The following is a 26,595-nucleotide window of genomic DNA, read 5'->3' as shown; positions in this document are numbered from 1 at the left end:
CTGCTTAACCAACTGAGCCACCCAGGCGTCCCCCCAGAACCTACTCTTAACCCGCAGGCCTGAACATCCATCCTCCACTGGTCCCCATATACATATGAGAGCTGCTAGACATACAACAGAGAGCTACAGGGCATGGGTGGGGTTTCCCAGAACAGTAAACATGCCTTTTGGATCTGAGCAGCATTTGAGAAAAGTTAGCATAGAGTGGGAAGAAAGTAAGTTCAATAAACAAATTGAATTATCTTAATTATCATCCAGATAATTCTCTATTTCAATGGGAAAATACAGATGAAGATGGAAGTGTCTTTTTTCTAAGTTTCTCTATTAAGTGACAGAGAAAGCTCAGGGTCAAAAGAACTGAAAGTGATTATTAATGTGATATCACATAGTTTTTAAAAGTAAATAAACCTAAATCCATCCTTGCTTTAAAAAAAGAAAAAAATGATTCTTCTCATCTTGATAATTGGTGTGACCTCACATTCAAGAATCCAGGAAAATTTATGAATCTTTAATGACATATTATTTTATAGCGTTCTGAAGCTCGAAACAAGAGGGAGTTTCTGGCATCTCGCTCATCATCATCATCAACAGACGACTACAACTATGAAGAAGAAGAATGTCAAGAGAAACCAGAAATGAACTATGTTTAAGAATACAGCATACAATGCAATTGTATCTGTTTAATTGTAGCAGTATGTTTAATTCAACTCCGGTCCATGAGGTCAGTATTGAATGTCTTTTATCATTCATCTTTAAAAATCTTGAAATCAATAAATCTTAGTAAATCATCCTTAAGATATCTGTCCAAGCATAATTTTGGCTCTTATTGGTAGAAACATATTTTAAAATGGAAAAACAATCATTATGAAGCATAGAGAGCTTTCAACCGTTTCTTTGGAAATACATCTTGATAATAGCAACCGTTCATCATAATACAAAACAGAAAGAGGATTAATTTACTGTGGCATAAGAAGTTCTGCCAGTTCCTAAATGCCCTAAATAGTTTCTCTGAGATTTTTTACATTGTTTAGGCCTCAAGGAAAACCAAAGCCCCGCCTCCAGGTTTGGTAGCAAACAAACTCTGCTTCTCAAATGTTAAGTTTCGGTCGCTCCTCTGGTAATAAGCTTGGTGCACGTTTGCTAGGAAGCTGGTCAGCTTGTCAGCAGGTACAAGTGATACTGTGCAGCCTCCCCATCCTGCTCCAGTAAGTCGTGACCCTTCAGCCCCAAACTTCCTAAAACAATGAGAAAAACAACAACAACAACAACACATATTAGAACCTGTGATTGAAAATGAGAGTGGTTTGCTTTGTGCCTATAGAGAACATACAGACCACCCCAGTTCGAAGAAGAGTATGTGTGGGTTTCTTTGTGGGGTAGGGGAGGGTAGTTCAGTGTGGCCAAACATTTTAGGACATGAAGAAATTTATACTGTTTCAGAAAGTGATTTGAAACTTAACTGTATCTAAAACTAGACCATGATTCTGGCTCTAAGCAGGAGAAGTTAGCAGTACTCTTGGGTGAAAGCTGGCAATAACCCACTAAATAGTCTTGATCCCATAAAGTAACCCATGAAACAGTTGTATATAGCAAACTTACAGGTGATCAAGAAGAGGGAGTTAAAAGCAAATAGGCAACAGACATAATCGACATGATCAACATTATGTATCAGAAGGTGGCTCCAAATGAGGTCGAATGAAAATTTAAAGTACAACTCTTAAACAAGTGAAGGCTTCCTCCAGTGGCTGTTTAAGGTGTGTTCTTAAGGCTTGGTTATTCCACATTAAAAAATCCATCATAAGAGAATTTCACATGAAAGAACAGATAGCCTAAATTTGTGCTGAATAAATTTATCCACAAAGAACATATTATTAAACTCTAGGTCAGTTTGTCTGTTTAATCTCTAATGGGAAGTTATAAGCAGACCTTTCCACAAAAAGGATGGTGGCCTCTACAGGTCCCTACACATCTTTCCTGCAACTTTGGAAGCTGGTCTAACCACTCGACTCAGAATTTAATCAGCCAAACTGTGTGATCAGGATGGAAACCCCTATTTATACCACCACACAAAAAGAGGTCATTTTAGTCACCATTAACCAGGCACAGTTTCAAACCTAAGATTTGTACCAAAGTGAGAAGGCCCTATACAAAGTACAAGGGTCCCTCATCTTTAAAAGATGTGATTTCTCCTGATAATAAAAGTTAACATGTACTTCCAATTCTTCCTAATAAAATTTACTCCAAATTCATAGCAAATTAAAAACTCCAAAATTAGTTTAGCACAATTTTATCCCCTTTTTTCCATCTAAATAAGCTACTTTACTTCCTGGAAAATATCAATAGAATATTAACCCTCCTCTAGGACGTCAGATTCATGGCGTACCAGTACTTCATTTCCCTTCAAAGATTTTTTTAATTGATTCCTTTTCATCATATTTTATTCATTAAAATATATTTTTCAAATGAAAATAGATGTTTAAGGAAGAAAAACAAGATGCTTCCAAATAATAAAGATTACTCATCTCCTGCTGTCCCCCAGACATTCAGCTTATAGCCCAGTAGCTGAGCTAAGCCCAGACTCCTGTCATCCAGGGTGAGAAGCTTCTCTGACTATGGGATTCTAGGAGATTCTAGGATAATTCTGAGTTCTGGGGCTGGCAAAGGGTCATTTTGCAACTTAGTGATTTGAAAGAAAAAACAAAAAAATAAGTTGTGATATGCAGTCACATCAGACTATCTTTCCCATGGAAGATGCTGGGAGGTGGGGGAGGTGTCGCTGAGGCATCTCTGGAAGACCCTAAAATCAGGGCATCAAAGCCACCTGGGGCATGGTCTGGAAAACAGGGTGCCCTCCTATGTGATTCTCTAAGATCCAAGCTGTGCCATTGTGCTGAACCCAAGCCAACCAGGTCTTTTATGGTCGTCAATGGACTTCCAGGCATATTTTCTTACACTTTCTCATTTGAACAGTTTCTGAAAATTGTGGTTTCAAAACTGAACCTAAAGCAAACTGAGTGTTGTTTCTAACTGACTACAAAACCCACAGGAATTGTGCCAAAAGGCTTATTTTCCTCAGACCCCTGCCAGTCTCCAGAAAGCAGAAGCTACAAGTCTTTCTAGGTAAATATAGTCACTTCTGACTCTCCAGAGTTGCTCTGTCGCCACTCTGCCTGCTGCAGATGGAAATGGACTAGGCTGCATCACATGGTCTGAATTCATCAGGGCTCCTAATTCCCGAACAGAGGATGATAAATGATATGATCAATAGCCTTCTTCCCCTGAGTCGATGGCACTTGTGGTCACAAATCAGGGGGCTGCCCCAGTAGCTGGTCAGCAGCCTGCCTGGCTATATACACTCAAAAAGGCATTAGGCTCCCCTGCAATGTTCCAAACTGGACCTTTTTGTGCCCTTTGGCATATGCCGTAGAACTTCAGGGAGAAATCCAAAAGTTAGGAGACCAATTTAAGCTTTCTATTAAGAAAGAAAAGTAGGTGAGCCATGTTTTTCCTGTGAGAACAGTAAGATATTAAAAATACAGATCCTTGAGGTCTTGTACATCAGAGAAGTAATACAAAACTTATGAAAACCAAAACCCTAGATCCCCCAAATACCACTTCTTTGTGGTGACCAGATTGGAAATAATGTGGAAGGCTTAGTCAAAACAAAAAAAGCAGCCTCTGCCTTATTATGAGCACACCTACAAAACAAAGGCTAGGGCAGATGAGAGATGCAGATTATAAAGAATGTTCCCTTTGATCCTTTTATCGCTGAAAAGTACATTCATATAATTAATTTTCTAGGCACCCAATATAGCCTGACGAAAGTTTCCTACTTACATGAACTGATTGGACCATAAAGCACTTACTAAGATACATGGCGCAGACAAATGCAGCGGGGTGGAGGGAGATCCAGCAAGACCCAACTTTGCTATAAACTATAAAAAAAAGAAAGCAGCAAGGAGTTGTGCCTTGTGGTTCAATCCAAATTTATTCATTTGAAAATATTTATATATCATGCCAATGGATATTAAGTTAATTATTTCAGAATATTTTGAATTTAGAGATAGGTTATATCTCTCTAGCCCCAGCCCAGCACAATTCCAGACATTTTGGTGGCTTTTAATAAATGCTTGTTTTAAAATCTCAAAATATAAATCCAGGCTGTTTATTTTCTTATTAAATTTATGTTAGAAAACCTCAATTATGTGAAACAAAGTATAATAAAGAGATGATGTCCAAACAACTATAAAATATTTCTTTTGAATGAACAAAATATAATATTTTTAAAGATTTTACTTGTTTATTTGACAGAGAGAGAGCCCAAGCAGGGAGGAACAGCAGACAGAGGAGAGGGAGAAACAGATACACCCCGCTAAGCAGGGAGCCCGATGTGGGACTCAATCTCAGGACCCTGGGATCATGACCTGAACTGAAGGCAGACACTTAACGACTGAGCCACCCAGGGGGCCCTGAACAAAATATATTTTTACAAGAAATAGCTAAATTTTAAAATAGAACTTTCTGGGGCACCTGGGTGGCTCAGTGGGTTAAGCTGCTGCCTTCGGCTCAGGTCATGATCAGGCTCCTGGGATCGAGTCCCACATCGGGCTCACTGCTCGGCAGGGTGTCTGCTTCCCTCTCTCTGTCTGCCTCTCTGCCTACTTGTGATCTCTGTCTGTCAAATAAATAAAATCTTAAAAAAAAAATAAAATAAAATAGAACTTTCCAAGGCACATAAAACAATTTTCAGTTACATGTGAGACAGTTTACATATGCATGTTATATATATAAATATAAGCTGTTAGTAATGTATTCTATATGTGGAAAGACTTCTAGCTTCTGCTTCAAAGCCTAGAATCTTCTGGCTACAATCTCAGGAAAACAGACCTTCCAGAACAATTTCTATGATTTTTGCAGCCAAGTTAAAAACACTTTCAGATTGCTTTAGATTCAAGAAACCACAAACTTTAAATACTGTTCAAATGAGAAAGTATAGGAAAATATAACTGTAAGTCTATATGAGGAATGTAAGCCACTAAAGGCTCTGAAAGACCAGTTGAGTTGTTTCCTACAAATGGTATAGATATGGATGATGGTGGGGTGGGGGATAGTAAGTGGAAGACAGACCCAAAGAGAAGTGAGCCCCTAAGTGCAGCTGAAGTGGGCCTCTCCCTTTATCTGGCAGAGTGTGAAGATGAGCCTTGAGATCATGGGGAAAGGGACATACAAATATGGGTTTACACTTCATTCTTCCCCGACATGGTCAAGAGAATGGGTGCAAGAGGCTGAGCAGCACAGCTGTGGAATAAAGTTTGAAAAGACTTCTGAAGAAGACAGCAAATTAGCTTCTGTAATCTTTGTTAGCCTATTAACATTTGTCATTCATCTTCCTTAATAGCTTGGACAATGATGCAGTATTGATGAGGTCTCTAATTTCAGCAAGTGTCAAAGAGAAACAAAAGGCATGAACTATTTTTTCTTAAGTATAACCAGGAAAACCAATAACAAATGAGCTGTCTCACATATAACTGACTTGGTTTCAAAATTGCTGTGTGTTTCTCAATGAATCCTACTTTACAATTTAGCTGTGTCTTAAAATTTATATGTTGTTCATTTAGTAGAGTTATTTTATAATTGGAAAAGCTTCATCTTTTTCTTTCATTGTTATACTTTCACATGACTGAGGTTTTCTAACATGAATTTAATAAAAACAATAAACAGTCTAACTGCATAAATGTAGTTTCCTTCTCCCTCCCTCGTCTTTTCTTTAGATGCTAAACTGATTTTCTCTTAAACAGTAAAAGCCTCAACTGAAAAAATATCCTTTCTCTCCCCATCTTCTCTCCACTTGGGTCAGGCGGTGCTGCTTCTTATACACGGTCCTTAGAGGCCAGCTACCTAGAGATGCCTTCTGAATATAGTCTAGCTTAGATCACATTAAGATTGCAGCTTGTATGATAGGTATTGGTGAGGATGTGGAGAAAGGAGAGCACTCCGGCACTGTTGGTGGGAATGCAAGCTGGTACAGCCACTCTTGGAAACATTATGGGGGTTCCTCACAAAGTTGAAAATAGAGCTACAATCCAGTAATCACTCTACTAGGTATTTTGTATCCAAAGGATACAAAAACACAAATTCAGAGGGATGCATGCATCCCAATATTTATAGCAGCATTATTAACAACAGCCAAGTTATGGAAATAGCAAAATTGTCCATCGGTTGATGAATGGATAAAGAAGATGTGATATATATGTATGGACACACACACACACACACATACACACTAAGGAATATTATTCAGCCATAGAAAAGAATGAAATCTTGCCATTTTCAATGACATGGATGGAAGTAGAGAGTGTAATGCTAAGTGAAATAAGTCAGAGAAAGACAAATACCATATGATTTCTGGAATTTAAGAAACTAAACAAATGAGCTAAGGGAAAAAGAGAGAGACTGAGAGAGAGACAGATAGAGGAGACAAACCAAGAAACAGACTCTCTTACCTATAGAGAACGAACTGCTGGTTATTGGAGGGGAGCGAGCCGGGAGAGGATGAAGTAGGCGATGGGGATGGAGGAGTGCACTTGCCGTGATGAGCACAGGGTGATGTATGCAAGTGTTCAATCACTCTATTGTACACCCGAAACTAGTATTACACTGTATGTAACTAATTGGAATTTAATAAAAACTTTTAAAAATTAAACTTAAAAGATTTTAGCTTGTATGTAGTGCCCTAGGTATCTAGGCATTAACTCCATCAGTTAGTTGTCTTTTCATGCTCATAGTTTCCAAGCAGGACTTCAGGAAAATAAAGGAATTTTGAAGTGCCACAAGTGGACTAGAAAGTAAAGATGGTCTTTGGCCTTGCTCCTCCTCGCACCTATTTCAGTTGCCTTCTGCCTTCTTCTGTCTCCTGAAAGGCAACCAACCTTCTCAGGCCGCCCAGTCTTGGTCACACCTTCCCCATTGATGTTAACATTTTTATTTTATTTATTATTTTTTATCATTATCATCATTGTTACTGTCATTATTTTGATTGTTAACATTTTTAAAGGGACAGGGATGTTTGGAGCTGATCAGGATTCTTAAACAAAATAATACCCTCCCAGAAGTTGAGTTATGTACCTTGCCAGGGCCCTTCCCAGCACTGCCTCTGCCTGGCCCAGCAAACAGTCACAAAGCTTCAGGAGCAACCAGGGCTTAAATGTGTCTCATTTTTCACTGAGTCTTCCCATCCTTTTACCATCTACTACTCTCCATTAGCCATCTTTCTCTCCCACTTTTAACCACCCCACATCGCCACTATCTTTTTCATTCTTCTGCATTCCTGCCCCTCCCCCCTTCCATCCACACACAAAAAAGTTTTAAAGCTCTTGAAAATAGGGCTTAGACTTCAGTGTCACGTAAGACAAAAATGCTCTATCGGAAAGTATTTGCTGGCTCAAGGGAGGAATGGCATCAGTGAGAGCTCCCGGGGGCTATCCTCAGGTTCCTCTGCCAGGTAGGACCTTTAAGGAATTGGGAAGCAATGGGAACATTTGAGGAATACCTGCTGGTCAAAGTGACAGCAATGGAAAAAATAATTATATAAGACATTTAAGGACCAGACAACTATTCTGGCCAATATTTACAACATGCCAAAAGGTAATCTTTCAATATGGGAAACTTGGTCCCTATATGGTTATGGAGTAAGCAGAAACTAATTTTGATGCTTAGCAATTGACTTTCCAAACATAAACAACCACAAAAAGGGGAGTGCGCTCCTTAAACTAGACACAACCGAATTTCCCTCAGAAAACCAATACAGCAGATGAAAATGGGCTAGACAGAAATATTTTAAGAAATAAAGTGCTTTAAGTGTTAAATTCAAGTATTAAGCTATTAAAAAAGGAGCTTTCAAAAACAAGTGAAATAATAAACAAAAGGTGCACTTCTAAACCCTTTCAAGACACAGCCACTAACTCTTTCACTGGAACCCAATCTTTAAAAATATATAGACCTGGAGTGCCTGGGTGGCTCCATCAGGTACATGGCTGCCTTTGGCTCAGATCATGATTCCTGGGTCCTGGGATGGAGCCCTGTGTCTCAGGCCAAAAACCCAGGAGTCAGCTCGATACTTGTCTTTCACGCACACAGTGATGTTTTGAATCTTTCTGCCAGGCTCATCTGGCATCAGATCCATTAGCGCTTCCACTGCTACCTTTCTCCACCCAAAGCCAGAGTCCTTCTGATGGCTGATGGCCCATGAGGCCCCATGTGGTATGCCTCATGCTACCTCTCATACTTCATCACCTGCTACTCTCCCCTTGACTGCCCTCCAACCTCACTGCTTAGCTAGCTGTTCCTCACATGCAGCAGCCATGTCCCCACCCCAGGGTCGATGCACTGGCCATCTCCGTTCTTCACTTCCTTCAGGTCTCTGCTCAAACATCACCTCCTCAGAGAAGCCTTCTTCAACTAATTCCTAGAAAGATTAGCCACCCCAACCTTGGTGCTTTCTATCCCTTCTGTGCTTTTTTTCATAGCACTTATTACTACCACTCAATTTATTTTTCATTGTCACCTCCCTCTTTCCCCATGAGAATGTAGGCTCCAAAAGAGCAAGAGCTGATTGGCCATCCCCGGAAGAGAAAGTTCTTTAGGGAATTCCAGGAGACTGACAAATGCCCTTTCACTGCCTTTCAGGTGGGATTCAAACTATTCCACTACCTTCCAGGCAAAGACACTTCTTCCTGATTCCTGCACAAATCATTCCACTTCCTCTTATTTCTAGAACTGAACAATATTTGTCGCTTCCATTTACTGGGCCCTTGATACTTTCAGAAAAGAGCACTTCTAAGGGAACAAGCTCTGGAAGGCTTTTTGGCAATTAATGAGCAAACTCTGACGTCAGCAGAAGGATTCTCATCAATGCTATGTTCAAATCTCTCTACAAGTTGGGTTATACATGCCAGTTGTGATCACTGGAGCTAGTTGATTTAAACTTTTCAGGCTAGGAGTGTGGCAACGAGTGAAGCAAGCCATAGGCGCCAAGTGGTTAATTACATTCTCATGACTAATTGCAGGCAGTTCTGTATCATCTTCTCACAGTGGAAATAACATCTAGTCATTTGAGTGTTCTCCCAATTTCCCTTTCAGTTCTCCCAAGGTCAATGAAATCCCTTCTGGGTAAAGTGACCATTCTACTCTATCCATTATCCCCATTCTCTAACAATTATAAGGAAGCTGTTCTCAAGCTTTGTGAAAGAGTTTTCCTCTTTACATTTCTGTCTCAACCAAACATTTATAAAAGATGCTTTCGTCAAATCCTTATTTCTCCAAATTGCCTAACCTGAATCTGGAAGGCAGGACATGCTGGCCTGTCGAGTAATTCCTTCAGCAACCTCCCCTGCCCCTGAATACACTCTGCACGGGTTTCAGGCCCTCTTTCTGTTTTCTGCCTTCTTTTGAATAAAGCTACCGAACTCAGGACACCAAACAGAAGATGCTGGCAGGGCCACCGTTGTAGTGATGAAAATAGGATGAGAAAGCAACAACAGGACCCCTGTCTAAGGAAAGCTTCCTGAAATACCAAGTCATCCCAAGATGGAAACATGGGAAGAACTGATTCCAAACCTGCAGCCTCATAAAGCTGTGGAGTCAGGTCTCTGGAATCTTTCTCCCTCAAATATTTAGGAGAGAACAAGTTCAGCCCTATATACGACACCTCAGAGAGGAAGCGGGGAAGGATCGCCTTTCACTTAGAAGGTTATGAAAATACTGCAGTTTTCATCCATTAACAGTTTCTTTGGCAGGATCCCCCCACCGCCACCACGCTGCTCTCTCAGCCTCACCGACAGATGTCCACCAGCTGGTCCAGCTCGGGGCAGCTGCACTCGTACATGTCCCGGCAACTCGCATGGCTCTGGTTCATTAACTCTCCCAGCAGCTGGACCGTGTCGTCAGGTGCTTCTTCACATATCTTCTTAAACTGGAGCACCCGCGCGGCCTCGCTGTACACGTGCTTGGCCCGCTGGTAGAGTTTGAAGATGGGCACTTAGGAAGAAAAGGGACAGGGAACAAGGGGAGACATATTTACCGGACAACCCAGTGCAAGGAAAAGTCGTCATTGAGGACTTCCATTTCTATCTTCATTCTCAATACCTTAGACTTTAAATAGGTCTCTCTTTCACCAAAAGAAATCTTCTTATCTACATCTGTCCCTTTCCAAGTCAGTTTTACTTTTTTCTTGATATGGAATACAGTCTCAGAAGAGAAAGAGACTAAGCTTTCTTCCCATCATTCTGCACACAGAGACGTGTGCACACATGTGCATGCAAACTAACTCATCCCCTTGGGAGGGGGAGGTGAGTTGTACTAGGCACTACCTATACCTCAGACCCTTTAGAGGCATGACTGTCTCGTGTCATTCTCCTCACAGCACTGGGGGAGTGGCAGCCTGATCCTTGTTAAACAGATAGCAGGCTGAAATGACATGCCTGAGGTCACACATCCAGAAACTAGAGAAGCAGAATATCAATAAGGATATCTGATCCCTGGGCCACATTCCTTCCACTGTGACCCACCAGAAAGGAGCACTGAAAATGCTTATGCTGGCATTTCTATTTATAAAAATGTATCCTAGAGATAAGCACAATTACTTACATATGTATACATACACATATACATGTACAACAGCATTATCTATCATAGCAAAAAATAGGAAACAACTTAAATGTCTAATAACAGGGAACATTTTAAAAATTAAGCTACATCCATTAAAAAATGTTACCGCTATTAGATACTCAAATTCTAAGACAATTTACTTATGGGAAATTATTCACTATCAAGTGAAAAAACAAGATACACAACTGTACATACAACTGATATTAATTTTGCATTCACATATATGTGTATTTATGTAAATTTTAATTTCTTTGTTTTTAAGATTTTATTTATTTGAGAGAGAGAGGTCACAAGTAGGCAGAGAGGCAGGCAGAGAGAGGGGGAAGCAGTCTCCCTGCCAAACAGAGAGCCCAATGCGGGGCTCGATCCCAGGACTCTGAGATCATGACCTGAGCCAAAAGCAGAGGCTTAACCCACTGAGCCACCCAGGAGCCCTTAATTTCTAAAAATTCAAAGAAAGCATTAAAATATTAACAGTTGTCATCTCTGTGGTAATTAAGGGTGATTTTATTTTTCCCTTAACACATTTCTATACTCTCTAGATTATCCACAATGACGCTGACTTCAGTTACAGCAACACATCCTACTGCGATGGCTTAATAATGATTATACACTCCCTTGAATAACAACTGGGACCTTCTTACCGTTTTCAGTCTTGCCGAAGTGGCTGAGGGGGTGCTGTGGGCCTGGGGAATTTGTGATTATATGGAAGTGTACCCAGTCTACTGGAAAGAGCCAGGTCTGTGAATCACAAGGTCTGTCATTTCTTCTCAGCTCTGTGACAATTAGCTGTACCCAGTTGCTACCTCTACATGGTTCTATTTTCCCATCTCTAAAACGAGGCTGAGAATTACTTCCGGATCTAACATTTCATGATTCTATGAAGATCTCCTTCCAAGCCTTTCCCCTTCCCCCATGTTGTTAGATGTTGTAAAGAGGATGCCGTGACTATTACCTCCTGTCTGCACACTCAGTTCTACTCTCTGCTCTGCCTCAGGAGGCTGACAAGTATGATTATACCCCCTTGGTTCCCTTGCTGTGTAGACTAGGGAAAAGGAAGATCCTTGAGAAATGGGAGGGAAGAGAGTAGGTCAGAGGATTTATTCCCCAGCTCCCTCCTTGCAGCTGGTTCTGCCACTCCACTGGAGGACAATGAACATCCTTTCAAGGTGGCCTTTTCTACATGACTTGAGTGCTCGCTTCGGCAGCACATATACTACATGACTTGATCCTCCAGTGTCAGCCTGCAGCTTCCTCTCCTAGACTTTTACTACTTTTTCAGAGGTGCTGTCACAGTTCTCTTACAAACGAATAAATTTTATTAAAAGTTTCAGGTCACATTTTTTTCCCTTCCACAGCACTGTCCAACTCTTGGAGACTGAGAAAAAGCCAGCCATGGCTAGAGGAACCTAAGCCATTCTTAGGATCTGTGTAAAGTTCAGTAAGGGTGTGGCTACCTTTCTATAAATTAATAAAAAAAAAAAAATCAAAGTTTTCTTTCAAACATTCTCAATTCAGTCATATTCGGTAAATTAAACTTATAGTTAACTGCTTGCATTAATGAAATGATGCAAGTTCTTATTAATTTTCCTGTCCTTTTTCAAAGAGGATCTAAATTCAGTCATCAAATCTAGTCAGTTCTTTTGCAACATGTCTTGTAATCATCCCTCCCTTATATTGCCACTGTCATCACCCAAATTTACACTTTTATTCCTTTTTCCCACTTGAACTATTTTGCAGTAGTTTCTAAATTGATATCCCTGTCTTAATCTCTCCTCCCTGCAACCTCCCTTGAGGATGACGCTGCCAGACTGAGCTCCTGACAGACAGCCTTACTCAGCTACTGCCCCAAACCTTCTGCCTCACCAGTGTTTCACAGAATTCAGATTCCCGCCCTCAGCACACTCCATCCCAGCAGGATGTCTTCCCTCCAGCCAAACTCCCCTACTCTTACCCAAACACTCTTTGCTTCTCAGCAAAATCATTTCCTGTCCTTTCTCTCAAAATTTTACCTGTTTCAGTTTTAATTTTTTATGCTCAGAGAAGCCATGATGGCGCCAGCTGGAAACTGGCTCTTGACTCTACACTGCTCTTGCAGTCCATCATTAAATTCTGTCCATATTAAATTTTCCCAGTTGTTTAAATTTCAGTTGATTTACACCAGGATCTGAACAAAGGGGACACATTATGTTTCATTGTTATATCTAATAAGTTCCTTTTAATCAAGAATTCACAGTGACTTTTGATAGTCTGGATTCCCAGTGTCATGTATGTAAAATATAGGCACATTTCAAGGCTATAGCCCGGAATAAAACTCAATATAGTCCAGTAGGGACAGTATGCTTTAGTTTTTCTTTAGGATTACATAGTCCTTTAGGATGAAATATTTTCCACTGGGATTAAATATTCTAAAATAGAAACCATCCAGAAAGGTGTTTTTTTTTTTTTTTAATATTTTATTTATTTATTTGAGAGAGAGAAAGAGCACAAGCAGGGAAGGGGCAGAGGAAGAGGAAGCAGCTTCCACTGAGCAGTGAGCCCAATGTGGGGCTCAATCCCAGGCCCCTGGGATCATGACCTGAGCCAAAGGCATTGGCTTTACCAACTGAGCCACCCAGGTGCCCCTAGAAAGGTCTCTTATACTAAACCTTAGGACTGGTGTTTTGCTTTGTGACAAGAAACATTCAGAATGCACCGAGCAGATGACCAGAACCTCACAAACCTGGCACCTTCTCAAATCTATTCTCCATTGCACAGTGTTTCACACAAGATTTCTGAGTAGGCACATCTGCCGAGGACTCTGGCAGGGCATTCTGAAGGTACATGACAGACCACCATGGCTCACACCCACCCCCCCACCAAAGGTAGTAACTCCAACAACAACAAGGGAGAGGGCAGAAAGGGCATCTGGTTTCAATTGTATATAAAAATCTTGCCACAGGCTACAAAAGATTTGGAGACCACCCTTTGGAAGGAAAAGCAGTTCTGTGTTGGCTGGACATCACAAATGCTCTTTGGATCCAGGATTCTGGCTTGTTATGTGCTGGCAATTCATCGGGTCTCTTGTTACTCAGATACCAAAAAATCCAAGAAAATCTGAAACTTTATCCACAATAGCTTTCTTCCCTGTCCAGTGCACTTTAAAATCGGATGTTCCAACTGTCTATAAGTTCTTACAATCCTTGAGAGCAATTATTATATTAAAAGATGAAGGAAGTTGTTTCTTACTATGTTCACCACATGCGTGATGACTTCCAAGGCAAATTTAATTTAAGAATATAACACCAGATACTATTAATGTCCTATCCTATCATAGGAAATTTGAGGCTTCAAAGCAGGACATACCACATAGACTTTGAAAGATTGACTTTCTCCAGCGTGAATCTTAGATAATGACTGAGTCTAATCCTGAAATCGTGACACAGAATCTAAGATCTATCTAAATAATCATGACCATAAACATTTAAACTGCACAAGCCGCTGAATAAATTCACTTGTATAATAATTCTGTTAGCTCTAAACTTCCCCTTCTGTCTGACTTCCTAGGTCAGTACACTCACCACATGAGCTCCTGCCGGAGGCCCAGGCATGAGCTGTTTTGTTAGCCTGGAATGCTCCTCCCCTTGATCTTGACATGGCTGGGCCCCACGTGTCATTCAAGCCTCAGCTGTCACAGCTTCAAGGAGACCTTCCCTTAACTCCAGAGTAACTCCCTCGCATATGTATTCTCTCGATTCTATTTTATTCTCCCAATACTTACTACCATCCCAAATGTCTTGCTTATATATATTTGTTCATCAGTTTGTGTTTGTTTCTCACCACTAGATCAGCCCTGGGAAAGCAAGGGCCTTCCTTGTCTACAGAATTTCACTTTTGCATCTTCAGCAGCTGAAATAGGGTCTGGCATACCATGGGGGCTCAATAAATGTTCACTGAAGGAATGGTCAGTTTCTTGTCTTCGTGGCAAAACTTGGTGAAGTAAACAATTATGGGACAAATGCAATAGACAAGACCTACTATTTTGGCAGTTTATGCTTACTAGCAACTTCACCAAAAAAAAGTGGGAAAAGCTGACTAAAAGAAGATTAAAAGAGAATTAGTAAACTCCCGTGTCCAAAGTGTACCTAATACGCATTATCACAGATGACAAAATTGTTTATATTGTGTTTTGCTTCACAGATGTAGAAGAAAGGAGATTTCTAAAACATACAAGAAGTGTTTCAAATAAAAGGGAAGGAAGAGAAATAGATCATCAAAATTAGTTAAGATAATTTTTTTCTGTTAGACAATCTTTGTAACAAAAAGCTGTCTGCTGCTCACTTTTACTTAAAAGGATGGCCACATAGCTTATGATCAGAACCCATCTCTAATCAATGGATCTAAAAAGGGGAACAGATGATTGGTTCTTTTGCTGTCTCTTCAGTGAGAAAGGATGAGAAAGAGTCTCTGGTAGAGGTAACACACCAGGCACCATTTCCTCATAAAAGCTCTAAGAGCAGCTGATCAACAGGAGATGGGGGACATGCCTATTCAATTTCTAAAAGAGTCCCACTTATTTAATCTAACTCAATTTTTTTTTTTTTTTACTTACAAGACTTTTTATTACCTCATCTTCTACTAAGAGTGATGACAAAAGGCCTGAGCAAGATGGCCATCGAGCATCAGTCAACCAACAGTTCTTATTGAGCACCTGCTATGTGCCGCATACCATGCTCCAAATGATAGGAAAGACATGTGGAATAGGAGCCCTGGATATGAGGAACTCAACAACTCAGTTAAACAGAGAAAACAAGCTCTGAGACCACTGACAAGTGATGAACTGCAGGAGACATGCAAGTGCCAGAGCCGCTGAAGGTGCACTAAGATGACAGGGTTTGGGGGAGGCACAACAGTAATGGGAAGGATCACAGAAGAGCCCAAACCACAGAGCTTCCTTGTTACAAAGAAAGGATGACCGAAGGCCTGAGCTGGGAACAGGCAGAGTGTGTTTACAGACCTGAAGAGAGCAAACTGACCAGAATCTGGGGCAATCTCTCAAGGAGGTTGTCCTCACACCTGAAGTTTTAACTTCCTTTGCTACATATGCTACACAAAGGTTGCAAACTAACAACCCATGGTCCATATCCAGCCCCAGTGATGCCTTCTCGACCCACGTATTGTTTTCCAAACTGGGAATTTTTAATATAAGAATCTGGATTTCTGCTTTCCCTTGAAAAACTGAAGCCTGGCAGCACTGAACCTATATTCTTGCACAAATGTCATTGGCTGGAGCTGAGGAGCAGCTATCCCTTTTAGACAGAATACATACACTTTATTTCTACACAGTTCCCTCCATTCCCAATTTTCTGATACTCAGATTGCTTCACTAGTTTGCATGCCTGCCTGGTCCCATAGGTATATGCATGTTCTCTTTTAACATAAAGCTCTCTATTATAGGAATTCTTGGCTAGAGAGGGAAGAGTGGGCAAACCAAGTGAGTCACCATGCCATAAGGAGCCATGGTTACTAACAAATACCCCCCCTTTGGGTGCACTGATAGTTCCATATTGAACTAAACTCTGTGTTCTAGTAACTTCTACTGATTGGTCTTAGTTCTGCTCCTGAGAGCCATGTAAACACAGCTCTGAGAAAAGCTCTCATGTCTTATGTTTTTTCACACACTGATGAGGACACCGTTTTCTCTGTTAATACTGAGGGAACACTAATGAGTAACATGAGCTCTTTACCCTCAGGAAGTAATAGTTTAACAAAAGACAAGTGTTGGTGAGGATGTGGAGAAACTAGAACTCTTGCATACTGTTGATGGGAATGCAAAATGTGCAGCCACCATGGAAAACAGTACAGAGGTTCCTCAAAAAATTAAAAATAGAACTACTGTATGATACAGCAATTCCACTCCTGGGTATACATCCAAAAAAACTGAAATCAGGATCTCAAAGAGACGCTAGCACTCCTACCTTCATTGCAGCCCTATTCACAATAGCTAAGATACAGAAGCAAACTAAATGTCCACCAGTGGATGAATGGCTTTAAAAAATGTAGTATATACATATAAAAGAATATTATCCAGCCTTAAAAATGAAGGGAATTCTGTAATATACAGCAACATGAATGGACCTTGAGGATATTATGTTAAATTAAATAAGACAAAAAGCCAACAAAAGAAGGGTAAGTACTACACGATTCCACTTACAGGAAATAGCTAAAGTCATTAAATTCACAAAATCAAAGGCTGGAGTACCAGTTACCGGGGGCCAGAAGAAGGGGAAATGGGGACTTACTAATCAACAGACATAAAGTTCAGCGAAATAAGATGATTATCAAGTAAGATGTATAACCATGTACGTATATTCAACAATAATTACACTTAAAATGCATTAAAAGGATAGATCTCATGTTAACTGTTCTTATCACAGTGAAAAATAAATGAAAATAATTTTTAAAAATTTTTAAATAAAAAAGACATAATAGTTTACTAGAGAAAAATCACTAAATAAGGACAATAAAGGCAACAGATGTTAAGGCATCTCCTCAGAGCTAACACAGAGGCATGACTGTAAGAGGTTGTCCTGATGGACTGACCCAAAAGCAGAGGCTAAGACAAAGCCTTGGGTGCAGGTAACAGAAGTGTAGGAAGCAGGAGCAGAGGACTAAGGAAAGGGAGATAGGAAAGAAGAAAGGCCAACGGAGGGTGGCAAACAGAGTGCCACTGTGGACAACTCAGGGCCCAGTTGCTCAGGGGCCTCTCTGGAGAACCATGCAGAAGGTACATCAGAATAGTCCCATCAGCAGATGGGAAGCCTGAGGCATTTGTCCACAGACATCCCCATTGTTGCCCCCAAAGGGGTTCACTTCTCCACAAAGACGTGCCTGTACAGTGCAGCTACCTTCAGTGGCTTTGAAGAATGCCCCAAGCTGATGAAGACACGCTCACACCAGCTGCTAACATGACATGGCTGCTGGCAAAGCTGGAACCAGGTGAGCCATGGGGAAGGAGCACAGAGATTATGACCTTCACAGAAGAGGTGAAACCAGCTGAATTTAAAAGATGAGCAGGTACCCAGAAAACCCACTAAAAGGTGGGGTAAAGAGCCAAGAAAAGCACTGGGAATTTAAGGCAGAAGGAACATCATGAACAAAGACATGGAGATTAAAAAACACGAGGTACTTTTAGAGAATCCACAGTACTCAGCTGTAACTTGCATGGAATGAGGACAAAGAGCAGAAGCAACAGGAAACTCAATGAAAGAGAAAACTGAAGCAGTAGACAGAGGCCGGATCATCAAAGTTTTGTAAGTTACCCTAAATTGAGGTATTTAAATTTTACCCTGTAGGTAAGTGGTTCTTGGCCCTTTTAGAATTATAGAAACTTTCCAGAGTCAAATCAAAGCTAGAGACCTTCCCCCCATCTGAATGCACAAATATCCAAAATTCTATATATGGTACAACACAGACACAAGATTGCATAAAGCTATCCTTGGATCCAGGTTATAAATTCCAGCTAGAAATAAAAAACCATTATAGGCTTTTAGCAATTATGTCAGTCAGGATTTCTGTTTGTAAACAACAGAAACCGATATGGACTAACTTAACCAAAAAAGTAATTTATTTTAAAGATATTGGAGAGCTCACAAATTCTATGAGACATAAGCACATGCCAGGACACCAGGAGGAACCTGAGCCCCTTGCTCACACCCAGATGACAAGCGACCTAGGAGAGGCAAATTGGACCTGATGCTAGGTAGCCCAAACTAGGGCACCCACACCCAGCAGTGGTGAAATACCGTGACTCTACTAGCAGTGACGCTTTCTCCTCCACAGACCAACCACCCAGCTTCCCTCACACAACTGGATTTCAAGTCTCCTTCACTGATCAGTCCTGCTAAAAGGGTGGTTCTCCCAGTGTGCCCTAGGAGTCAGTCTGAGGAGCGCCGAGAACTGGAAATCTTTCTCATGTACGTATATAATGAGTCTTTCTGAGACTGTCATACCCCAAAACACTTTGCTGGTGTTTGGGCGAGGAGCTAAAAGCAGTTGAGTCCTCAGTTGCCTTTGTACCCCCATGGAACTACACGCTACTGGCCAGCTTCTTTTCAAAACAAAAGGCTCCACTGGGCTAACCCAAGAGTTGTTTTCCAAGAACAGCAACCCAGAGGTGGATGGGGAAAACCACTTCAGAATCTGCTCTGGAGTCCTCTGTTTTCCTATGCAGCAAAGTTACAATAAGTCCCTGCTCTGAGGCATAGAGTCTTTGGACTATTTAAGCAAGAGAATGGAAAAACACTATATATTCCTCATTGAAGTTGGACTGTGGTTTCAAACTTATTTTCCTAATAATAATATTTTTTCAGAAATGTGAAGTTTCTGAAATGGTCAAACCCACAAAAAATGAACTGCTGTTTTCAGCCACATTAGCATCCCATTCCCATGCTGCAAACACTAAATTACATTAGCATTTTACATTTAAGAGGAAAAAAATCTTTACCTGCTTTTAAAAGCAAAACCACAGAAGAGAAAAAAAAAATATATATATATAAGCACTTTCAACACAAACCATATTAATCCATGGAAAACTACATTCCAAGAGTCATTTGTGAATATTTGCAAATCCACAACATAATGCCATCTTGTCTGTGGAGAGTAAGGACATCCCACATGTTTCTAACTTCCCTTGCTCAGATTTCCAAGAGCAGTGAGAGCCAGCATTGTCAGCATCATAATAAACTCTACTTCTCTGACCTTGAAGGCTTTGCCTCACTCTGCTATTGTCACCCACACCTGCATTTATACTCTGGCAAAACACAAAGCCCCTGTTAATTCCAGGGCCATTCTGATGACGACAGAGTCCCCCTAATTACTGTGTTCCCTTTTAATTACAGTCATCACACTCTGCTTTAGGAGGGCAAGGGCAAGGGCTGGGCTGTCTTCATCTTTATAGCAGCTAAGAACACTGTCACAGTCACTTCACAAGTCTAGATAGGACATCAGACTCGAGATACCTTAACAACAGACCCTGTGCCCAGTGGACTCAAAGCCCCAGACTTAATTAAGCACATGCCAAAACACCAGGAGGAACCTGAGGCCCTTGCTCACACCCAGATGAAAAGCGACCTGGGAGAGGCAAATCGGACCATTCAGCTGCTACGGCAGGAAGCAAGACCCACTCTCTCATCAACCTACACACGTGAGATTTCCCTAGGAAAGGGGCCTGGATGCCTAGGTAGCCAAAAACTGGCACCCACCCCCAGCAGCAGTGAAACACTGTGACTCATTAGCAGTGGTGTGTTCTCCTCTCCAGACCCTAGAACCTAATAAAGAGTCTTGAATGTAACAATAAATTCTCAATAATTCTCAACTAATTCTCAACACATGTTCACTTCTGGCTCCCACCCCATCAACGAAGAAAGAATCTAAAGCTAGTTCCTGGATGAGCTGCATTTTTGTTTCCCTCTCTTTCTTGAGCAAACTACTTGCCCATGAACTTCCCAGAACATCCCTAAAATTTTGTTCTTGGAAAAAGTGAAAGGACAAGACAATTTCAAGGCATTTGAAAAGGGGCCTCCAGAGTTGGGAAGGAGTCTTGGTCAATGCAGAGCTGAATGAAGAACTATGGAAAACAAGGGTCACACTTGCCTAGAGCTGGCCTGTCCTAATATTTTAGCATAAATGGAAATGAGCTCTTGTCTTTGCTATCTTCTATTAATTGAATTACGGGGGGTGGGGGAGGAGGTACATGAGGGAGCAAAAAGGACAAGGAGAGGCAAAGGGAAACTGTGTTTATCTGAGAAATAAGTACTATATTTTCATCAAAGCACTTCAGCATTTATCTTATTGTTGGGTTATGCTGGCCTTACTGATCACAGGCCCTAGCACAGTGCTTGGATAGTTGCCCTGCAGTTGAGTACTTATTGAATAAAGGAATAAAAATTTACCCCTATTTACTCATATTACTCATTATTTGCCATTATGATCAAAAGTAGGAGTCTGCCAAATTAGAAGAGATTAAGCAAGTGAGAAGCTCTGTCACCCACCATGCAAGACCCACCTGCTTGCATGGGCCGCTGCCCAGAGCTTGCTTTTGACAGGGATGCACTCGCTCAGACCAGGAAGGTGACCTGGACACGGCACAAGGAGGAGAGTGAGGGAGCTCCAACGCAGGCTAAATGGGACCCTCCCCTTAATTTCCTCATGGCAAGTACTGAAGACAGTAGACCCACACTACAGCTGGGCTTTCCAAAATGTGGTGTGGTATTAGGGAAGAGAAAAGGGGCGCACTCTCACAAACATCTCATGAGGTGTTCCTATTCTCCAGGGGCTTGCAACATAGCCGGTCATATCCAGCAGAGACAGATGAGGAGGATGCTGGTTCACAGAAGCCCGCGATTACGCACATGTTTACGCAGCTAGCCCCCTGTGGCCCAGCGTGGGGAGTAAATGCACGCAGGCCTGAGTGGGTCTGTGCTCTCTCTGTGTTTGTGTTTACACACTTGTTCATAAGCCAGCTCCATGTACACATTAGTCTCTCTCCCGTTATCAGATTCTTTTTCCCTTTTTCTTTGTCTGTCTGACAGCTCCCTTTTGATTTGCATCCTCTCTGCCCCCTTTCCCTGTTGGACTAAAACACAGAAAGGAAGTATAGATCTTGCTATTTTGGGTTAATCGAGTAGAATTTTATATTCCTTGTTCTTAGAACATTTTAAAGTTTCTCATTAAAAGACTAAATGTTACTGCTATTCCCAGGGAGGAGGTCTCCGGTCTTTTTTGCTGCATCAATAGCCCTTGCTAGAATTAAGGCTTCCCAGCAGCACGAACGGACTGCAGGTGCTCATTCCTGTGTTGTCTCCCACCCCATTCCTGCCTGAAGACAATATGAAGAACCAGCTTCCTCAAGAGTTAAGAGAAAAAAAAAAAAACAAGCAATGCTATGTCTCTGCCCTTGAACATAAAGTGGTCCCATGTCATGCTCTCATCAGGAAATCTGCAGCACAAATAAAGATCAATCAAGATTTCATGAGGCTAAAAGTATGAAGGTCTAGATAGACACAATGGGCCATTATTTTGTTGTCATTAATATTAAAATTTGGTAATAACCTGCTCAAAGTCCCTAGATCCATACCTAGTTACTTCTCTAGACCTGTGTGGAAACAAACTGGACACAAATTCATGTGGAAAGGAGGAAGTACACAGTTTCTAATTTAGAAGTTCTTTTTTTTTTAAATTTTAATTTTTTATTTTTTATAAACATATATTTTTATCCCCAGGGGTACAGGTCTGTGAATCACCAGGTTTACACACTTCACAGCACTCACCAAAGCACATACCCTCCCCAATGTCCATAATCCCACCCCCTTCTCCCAAACCCCCTCCCCCCAGCAACCCTCAGTTTGTTTTGTGAGATTAAGAGTCACTTATGGTTTGTCTTAGAAGTTCTTATTAGAACATTTCCTTCCACCTAAAGCTAGGTGCTTTGAAAAATAACAAAGACATAGGAGGTACACAACTGATTTCAAACAAGAGATGTTTTCCTGGACCATACCCTAAGACTCTAGAAAAACAGTCTTCTGAAAAGAGTCTGTGTGAACTCCACTAGACAAGAGAAAAAGTGACAAGCCAAGAACTAGGAAGGATTTCACCAAAGTGCAGATAAAATGCCTGTGAGAGAAATGTGCAACATAAAAAGAGATCACAGTATGTCTAATTTTTTTTTTTTAAAGATTTTTATTTATTTATTTGTCAGAGAGAGAGCGAGCGAGAGCGAGCATAGGCAGACAGAGTGGAAGGCAGAGTCAGAGGGAGAAGCAGGCTCCCTGCGGAGCAAGGAGCCCGATGTGGGACTCGATCCCAGGACGCTGGGATCATGACCTGAGCCGAAGGCAGCTGCTTAACCAACTGAGCCACCCAGGCGTCCCCAGTATGTCTAATTTTTAAGTGAAAATACTTGGAATTTGGTCAAGAACAATATTCATTGTCCCAGATGTCTGGAAAGAAAGGCCAGTTTCATAATTTTACATGAGCAAGGAAATTGGCTCTCATCACTAAGATTTGATAGGATGAGACTCAGAGCTACACAGCACAGGAAAGTGTGGCTGTCATTAGGGATGTCTCTAACATGTTCCCCATGCTCCTAACACATGTTAAAACAAACTGCACTTCCCCACCCCCACTGAAGTTCTTCACATCCACGTGCCTTACTGGAGCCAATGAAATGAGTGTAGGAGTGATGGTGTCACTCCCTAGGGGATGTTAAAAGCCAGTGAGTGATTAGCAATATTCCCCTCCTCTGGCCACAGGAATTATGGACAAATGTATTGAGATAGATCCCCTGCTCCCCCCATCCTTCCCCCTGCCCCCCTGACACGGCTGGGTCCCTATATGTCTCAGATGAACAGAATCCTCTGCTGCCTTGAGTTGAATATGCGGAGAGAAGATACTTTTCAGGGGTCAAGCCACTGAGATTTTGGTCTTGTTACTAGAGCATAATCAGCTTGAAAACCTCAATACAGGAAATGGTAACTTTGACCAAAATAAACAGATTTAACTGTAAGAAAAGCAGCTTTGAATACAAAGAAAATACTTTCATGGAAACTTAAAACTGTGAAAATGAAAGCTAAATAGCAAAAAAGTAAAAGAGGAATGGCAAGATTCTGTCCTCTTAGGTAGATGAAGACTATACAAGTTGTTTTCTGAATCTAAAGCAGCAGAGGGGCAACATGGCACAGAGTGAGACATCAGCTGTCCTTCTACCCACAGAAGCTTCATTCTTCTCAAAACAGAGGGTATTAAGGAGGGTACATATTGCATGGAGCACTGGGTGTGGTGCATAAACAATGAATTTTGGATCACTGGGAAAAAAAAAACATAAAATTAAGTTAAATTAAAAAAAAAAAAACCAGAGGGTCTAGTAAATTCACACCTGACCCCTTGCTGATTTCACTTCTCTGAAGGTAGAGATACATCCATGATAGATTCAAGCAAAAGGAATACTGAGTAATGTCAAGTCACATATCCTAGACTTAAGAAAAACACGTATTTAAAAGTTTAGAAATTGTCTTTTTCCTTTCTTCTCCTCCCTCTCCCTTCCCTTGAGGCAGCCAGGAGTGGCATGGCCTACAAAACCAGAGTCAAAAAGGCATATGGGCTGAGAAGTAGCCAGGAACTACAAGGTCAGGCCCAAGGAGGCTGGCAGGGCTGGGACCAAGGTGGTAGTCAGGGCTGAGCAGCCCAGGGGCACCAGCAATGCCAAGGCCAAGGAGGCAGATGGGGTGAAGAAGGTAGCCGGCAGGACCAGGAAAGATAGTGGTTATAGGAGAAACAAGCAAATAAAAAAATATATTAAGAAAGATGAAAGGCTTTTTTTTTTCATGCCTCAGTGGTCTAAGCTGGGACACCAGGTGCAACAGCAGCTCAAGTACCTTATCACTTCTCTGCCAGCTCACCTCACTGGCATGGAGCAGCAGTTCAGTCCACAGCACCCCCGTCCCAATCCCACTGACTCTCCTTTCAGCCTCTCTGACTCTTGGGCCAAGTACATTTTCAGCTTCCCCCGAAGGACACTGGTATCATCAAAGTTGCAGGCCCAGAGGTGGTGAAACTCCTGTTTCTGTTCATCCTCATGGGTTCCTGCTTGTCCCTACTGCTCCCCACTTCACATCAATCATCACTGCCTCACTGTCTTTCTTGTCCACTTCAGGTTCTAGCTCCTTATGTACTGTTTAAACAGCTCGTACTATTACATGTGGTCAGATCTAAATAATAAAACCCTTTCTCTCTGATAAAAGCCTGATATAGCCCCACATCAGTGGTTAAGAGGGAGTGTTTACATAGAGGGAGGGCTCAGGAATCACTGCATGAGCTTGAATCCCAACTCTGCCACTTTCAGCTGTGTGACCTTGGGCTAGTTAACCATTCTGTGCCTCAGTTTCCTCATCTGTAATATAGCAAAATCTTGAAACCTACCATACAAATGTTCCTAGCAGCAAAAACATCTGAAACCAATCTTTATCCCTTATGTTCCTCTAAACTGAATCTATGTAGCCTGTGCTCTATTTCACTTACAGAGATTTCAAATGTTTTAAGGAAAGTCCGGTGTGAATTCAAAGACCACTGTCAAAAACACTGAGATGCAAGACAGAATGTTCTGTTGGCTGCAGAATATTGATATCACTCTTTGTTTATAGAATGAAAAAGGAATATTCAGCATTATTAACAGTTATGTCAATGAGCACAAGCCTAATTTGTATTGTAATGGAAAATGTATTTGTATTTCTCTTCTAAACAGAATTTCAAACAAACAAAAACAACATCTACCAAAAAATTATTTGTTCCCCAGGAGCTGCCTAATTTGGGGAGTTTGATTGTCATATCTCAACAGTATGAACAAATTAGGAGGGTGGGGTGGACCATGTTAAGGGTGAAGGCATCAAGATTTTAATGTATGTGTCTGAAGGTGTTTATACCAGTTTCCAGCCTGGAAAAGGACTTTCATGCAGGTACTCTAAACAGGAGGACAAGTACAGCAAATATTTTAAAAGAACTTAGATAGTGTAAGTGCTTACAACATAGTAAGTACTCAGTGTTAGATGTTGTTAATACCATTATTACTATTAATACAGGATGAACAGAATTTTTTTAAAAGCTAGATATAACACCCTTTATTTAGACTTTGAGTTCCTTGAATTGGCCTCCACCTATTGCTTCTCTATATGGAGAGAAGAAGATTCATTTAAGTCAGTCTTATTCATTCAGCGAACATGTGCTAGTCATTACGGAAATACAGAGGTGCACAAAAATCCTCGGAGAAGATGATTCCTCGTGGCTCATATTTAGTTGCTGTGACTCTTCAAGGGTTTATCTCTGGGAAATGCTACTCTCGTAACTACTGTGTGAGAGTTTCATAGGAAGCTGGAAAAGTTGCTTCCAGCTTGCTTTCATAGCTGTAAGTCACCAGAGTCCATGGGTCTGCTATTGTCAGGCAGGTAGATGTCCCCTTCCGCCTTCCCCATACCAGGTATGGTCTCCCTGAATCTAAGGGCTCGGGACCCAAGGATGACCTTCCTAGAGAGAGGAAAACACTCGTCCTCAACACAGAAGATCAGAGTGTCTGACAGAAGTCAATGTTTAGTCTCGCTGATCTAACAACTCTCTATCACACTTCATCCTCTCTTACCAGCCATGCCCAAATCACATTAACATGAGATACTTGGGGAACTTGAGGGTTTGAAGGTACAGAGTATGAAGAAGTGGTCAAGCTCATAGATTCATTCTGTCTCAGTTGAAGATGGCCAAATATATTTAAGACTACTGTAAGGGTCAACTGCTCCTCAAAACGTACCTTCAGAATTTGTTTCATTCTTAGCTCTTTTAAAAGTCTCATGCCAAGGAGATGAAAATTCCAGAATTCTCCCACTTTTGTGACTCCAGGGTGGTTCAGGAGCCTTGTAGGATTAGGGGGAAATTCCTGTCAGTGACATAGGCACTGGCTAGTACACAACACAGATCACTGGTGTGACTCCAACACAAGGATACTGGGTGTTCCTACAGAAGTTGAGAGTTTTAAGATGTCATGTCTTTAAAATCATATATATAAGGTATATTCACATTCATGTTTAGTTCCTTAAACATTCAAAAAGGGAAGGCAAACCAATAAATAGGGGTATATAATGCACACAGTTGAAAGAAGAGGAAAACCCACAAAGGAAGCATTATCCCCAAGTGATTAGAGATCAAAGTTTTATTTTCCAGGAAAATAAAGGCCCTTTACTCCTGGCATGATCCTGCCCTCTGAGGCCAGATAGTCAAGAAGTCAACAGGAACTGAGCAACAAACAGAGAGGCCAGATAGAGAGGGAAAGGGAAAAGGACTAAGTGAAAGCTAATTTTCCCCACACTTGATTTCCGAAACAACTTAAAGCATATCTTTTGTGCATAACAA

At 41.3% G+C, this 26,595-nt stretch overlaps 1 protein-coding gene across 5 annotated transcripts in view; it reads right to left on the bottom strand.

Annotated features, from left to right (window-relative positions):
- Positions 1–487: 487 nt before the first annotated feature.
- The window catches only part of GALK2 (galactokinase 2), a 110,587-nt gene continuing 84,479 nt past the window's right edge, over positions 488–26,595 (bottom strand). For all 5 annotated transcript variants that reach the window (XM_059372788.1, XM_059372786.1, XM_059372785.1 and 2 more), the window contains 2 exons: positions 9,834–10,035; positions 488–1,235 (listed from right to left, as the gene is read on the bottom strand). In XM_059372788.1, coding sequence (XP_059228771.1) covers positions 1,028–1,235; positions 9,834–10,035 — 410 coding nt within the window. In that variant the 3' untranslated portion in view covers positions 488–1,027. The remainder of the gene's footprint in view (positions 1,236–9,833; positions 10,036–26,595) is intronic.

The sequence above is a fragment of the Mustela nigripes genome, chromosome 13 (assembly GCF_022355385.1).
Source record: "Mustela nigripes isolate SB6536 chromosome 13, MUSNIG.SB6536, whole genome shotgun sequence".
Lineage (NCBI taxonomy): Eukaryota > Metazoa > Chordata > Mammalia > Carnivora > Mustelidae > Mustela > Mustela nigripes.
This window is presented reverse-complemented; position numbering and strand designations above follow the sequence as displayed.